This window comes from Gossypium hirsutum, chromosome D06, assembly GCF_007990345.1.
Source record: "Gossypium hirsutum isolate 1008001.06 chromosome D06, Gossypium_hirsutum_v2.1, whole genome shotgun sequence".
NCBI lineage: Eukaryota > Viridiplantae > Streptophyta > Magnoliopsida > Malvales > Malvaceae > Gossypium > Gossypium hirsutum.
This window is the reverse complement of record NC_053442.1, coordinates 13682233-13686110: the sequence shown is the minus strand read 5'-3', so window position 1 is coordinate 13686110 and position 3878 is coordinate 13682233. Positions and strand designations below refer to the sequence as shown.

The 3878-nt window shown below is 33.9% G+C and overlaps 1 protein-coding gene across 1 annotated transcript; it reads right to left on the bottom strand.

Moving 5' to 3' along the window:
- Positions 1 to 410: 410 nt before the first annotated feature.
- LOC107901102 (5'-nucleotidase SurE) lies at positions 411 to 3430 on the bottom strand. Its single transcript, XM_016826975.2, has 11 exons — positions 3029 to 3430; positions 2777 to 2871; positions 2489 to 2556; positions 2346 to 2389; positions 2139 to 2216; positions 1906 to 2059; positions 1412 to 1564; positions 1201 to 1311; positions 1022 to 1084; positions 819 to 923; positions 411 to 728 (listed from the first exon to the last, which is right to left on the bottom strand). Exons 1-10 carry the CDS (start codon positions 3301 to 3303, stop codon positions 819 to 821), a joined length of 1146 nt encoding a protein of 381 aa, XP_016682464.1. The 5' UTR covers positions 3304 to 3430; the 3' UTR covers positions 411 to 728.
- Between the last annotated feature and the right edge of the window lie 448 nt (positions 3431 to 3878).

Here is a 3878-nt window from a genome sequence, read left to right as displayed (position 1 = left end):
TAAATTATTATGTTAAATCATTAAAAATATGGTATTTAAGATACAATAAGAATATAATATATAAAATAATATAAATTTGTCATTAAAATTATAAATTAAATTATGTTTTATAATTGAGGGTATGAAATGTGGGAATAGATTGCTTGGAATTGACAAATAAAATAAATTATTAAAACAGCTAAACTTATATAAAAAAAAATTACTTAAACACACAATAACAATACAAAAGTAACATACTTTTTTTTTACTCTATTTCTTTTGCTACAATTCTGATTCAAAACCAATTTTTTCTCAATTCTTCAGGTGAGTACCTGATTAATAGATTCTTTTACCCTATAATTTATTTTCCTTTCTTCTTTTTATTATATTTAATTACCTTTTCTTTCTTTTCTTTTCTTTTTAATCAAGATACAACTCCATACGCATTTAACTGTGTTTTTTGGTGAGAACATTTAACTGTCTTCAAATGAAGCAATTATAGATACGTCCTGTTTAACATTTATGGTTGTTAGTTGCCGTCCAGTAAGATGTTTTTCATGGTTAATCACATTGAATAAATATGAGTTGCCATTTGCAGCCAAGCAACTTTTAGCACCAGACAATACGCCAAGATATACAAACTTAGAGCTTAAATCATAGTTAACCCACTCCTTTTTTTGGGAGGTAAATTGCTATAATTCACAAAATCAAACATCACTCTCCTTTGGGGTTGGTGTGACCATACTAATCTGATACAAAGAGACATTTCATTTAAAAAGAACAAAAAGAAATGGAATCCACAAAATAAGTAGCAGGGAGAAAATGGTCACAGAGGAAACCTAGTTTCGTTGTTCCCTGCCAAGTGCAGCAGAGATCCAGCTTGAAACCTCAGTTTCAATCTTGGATTGATCGGTTGAAGATAAAGATAAAGGAGTTACAGCAACCTGCCATGGGCCATCCAAGAAATATAAAACCAAATAAGCAATTTATAAGAGAAAAGATTTATCAAGAGTTATGTTATAAAGGACAAATTCCAACTCACATATCCGTCTTCTACTGCTTTAAAATCTAAATTATCATCTGCCTTTTCTGTCTCCTCCAATAACTGCTTACACATGAATGCATAAACTTAGTGATTTAGAAAATGAAATGAATATACTGCCAAAATCTGCTTCAACAACAAATGCTTGCTTGCAGTAGTAGAAGTTATTTTTTTCTTACCTCTAAGCGAAAGTATTTTTTCGCTGTTTGTTGGCCATTAAATTTCCCAGCAATACCAACAGATTCAATCTCAACATTCTTCCTATGCGAGTTCAAGCGCCTCGCTGCACCCTGTTAAAGCCAAAAAATGGGTCATTTAAGTACTAACGCTAAAGCAAGGTCGCCTTTGAATTAAAACCTGGAGACATTTTTGTGTGTGACTGGTACTTACGGCAGCGGAGGCATCCCGGCTGAGTTGTGCAAGTTTAATACCAAGGCTTTGCTGATTCGACAGGTATTGGCCTGCAGCAGGGTGCCTATTTGCTGATACAGCTTTCCAGCTTAAAGGTGACCTCCATAAGCTCTGCCTGGTCAGTTTGAATCCCTGTAACGCACAATCACTGCCAATAAATATATGAATTATGAACTGCATTCTCATGTGGAAAATGAAATTGTTAGATTTCTGACCGGATCTAATCAAATTACTGCTTATGTTATATACAGTTCTGCTTGATTTGCACCCATCTATAGATGCCTAATTTATCACCGTATTAATCAGATTACACTCATCTATTTAACATATCAAATTTGTAATAGCAATAATGATTAGGGGTTTGGAGTTTGAACATTCTCTGCATATTTTCAAGCATCAGCTCTTCGGGTACTGTTTCTCTTGAATTATCAGCATGAGAACTAGAGCAATTATATATTTTTGTAAAGGCTTACCTTGTTTGCTAGGGGAGAAGATGGGATTTCTATATTCAGTAAGCAACTTTCTGGGAACTTTCCCCTCTCAATATCTCTTACAGCCGCTGATATTAAAGGCAAACAAAGATCGGCTGCATTTTTCAAATCACTTTCACCGCTAACATCTTTCTTCCTGAATTTAGTACAAACATAAATTCATTATAGATCCACAAAAAGAGTGGAACGTGTTTAGAAAGAAAATAATGTTTTACCAGTCGAATGATAGACAAAGTGATGGCACACCACAAATTAGTGCCTCTCTAGCTGCAGCAACAGCTCCTGAGTAGAACCTAATGGTAATAAATGATGTACATTGAAAAGAAAAAAAATTAGCTTTCAGAAAATGGCAGTCAAATGTAACCAAAATAAAGGAAAGACAGGGCATAAAATATAGGACATGAAGATAACAAATTACTTACATGTTGCGACCACAGCTTGATCCTCTGTTAATTCCACTAATCACCTACAGTTTTTTTTTTTTTTTACAAATAAAATACAGCATTAAGACATGCATTGGACAATCTCAATTCTAGAATCAACAATTAGATGTAGAAGTGCATACCAAAACAGGCTTTGACCATGAAAACAATGCTCCAGACAGAGCTAAGGAGACACAGTCCACAGGAGTTCCTGACGATAAACATTGAGAATATGTTTCATCTTTAGTAAAGCTCTACTGAGAGAGATCCAAAATATCTCACTAAACGCCATAAGCCATAATACTAACGCGAAGAGAATTTAAGTTGAAAGATTATAAAGAAAATGTGTGCCAGTCACGAGATGTGAATTTACTCTTTCGTAATTAACAGCTGTAGAATTTACTTTTTTTTTTCTTCTTCTTCTTTTATACCTGAAACTTCAAAAGCAGTGGCACTGCTCATTTCAACTAAACATACTGCAACCGTCTCTTGCACCGTCAGGGAATGACCGGCAACCGATTTGTCCCTGAAAATTCAAAATTCAAAATTAAAAAAGAAAAACTCTTCTAAGATTCACTCTGATCTGATTCAAAACTGACAAATTCTTTACACATTAAACTACATTGCAATTTTTTTTGGCAACTTCAGTTGAAAAGACAATTTGAGTTTAAATAGAGACTGACGATTGAGGAGCGCAGACATGGAGAGTGAAGCGAGCGTCAGAGAGCAGAGCTTGAACGAGGAAAATGAGTCCAGGTGAATCGATTCCTTCGCAATTGGTGATGAGAAGCAGTGGTTTAGAACAATCTGGCTCGTCGACATTGCGTGAATGGGAAGGTAATGAAGAGGAGTTGGTAGATTGATGATCAATGGTGTGTTGTTGTCGTGATAAAAGAACTTGATTGAGATTGGAGATCAAAGAAGGAGGTAGTGAGTTGTTCTTCACGGAAGTTGCCATGGCGATTATTGCTCAATCCACAGAGTTTTGTCGTTGTGATTGGACACAAAATGCTGATTATTTTTAGCTGAATTCTAAGTTGGCGTTTGAGGTGATGTGGGGTGTTTTTATAAATACAGCTGCAGTGAGTTGGGAGTGGAGTCATGTTCAGTGAAAGTTACCCGCTTTTACCTTTGAGAACTAGTAATTTATTAACCACTTTTCTAATAAATAGTATTTTTCTTAAAAATGCTATATTTGGTTTCTGAATTTCATATTTGTTTTTTCTTAATTTAGTACCTAAATCTTTTTTTGTCTAATTTGATAACTAAATTTTACAATTTTTCCTAATTTGGTACCTAAACTTGACACTTTTTCTTACGTTGGTACTTGAACTTTTTTAGAGTCCAATTTGATACCTAAACTTGACTCTTTTTCCTAATTTGGTACCGACTTTTTTTTTGATTTGATACTTGTCAAACGTTTTACAAATTACTCCAATATATTAACAATGTTATTTTTTATGAGGTGGCAAAAATAATCAATGTATGGGACATGTGATAGATGATATGATATTTTTTTATTTTATAAGTCCA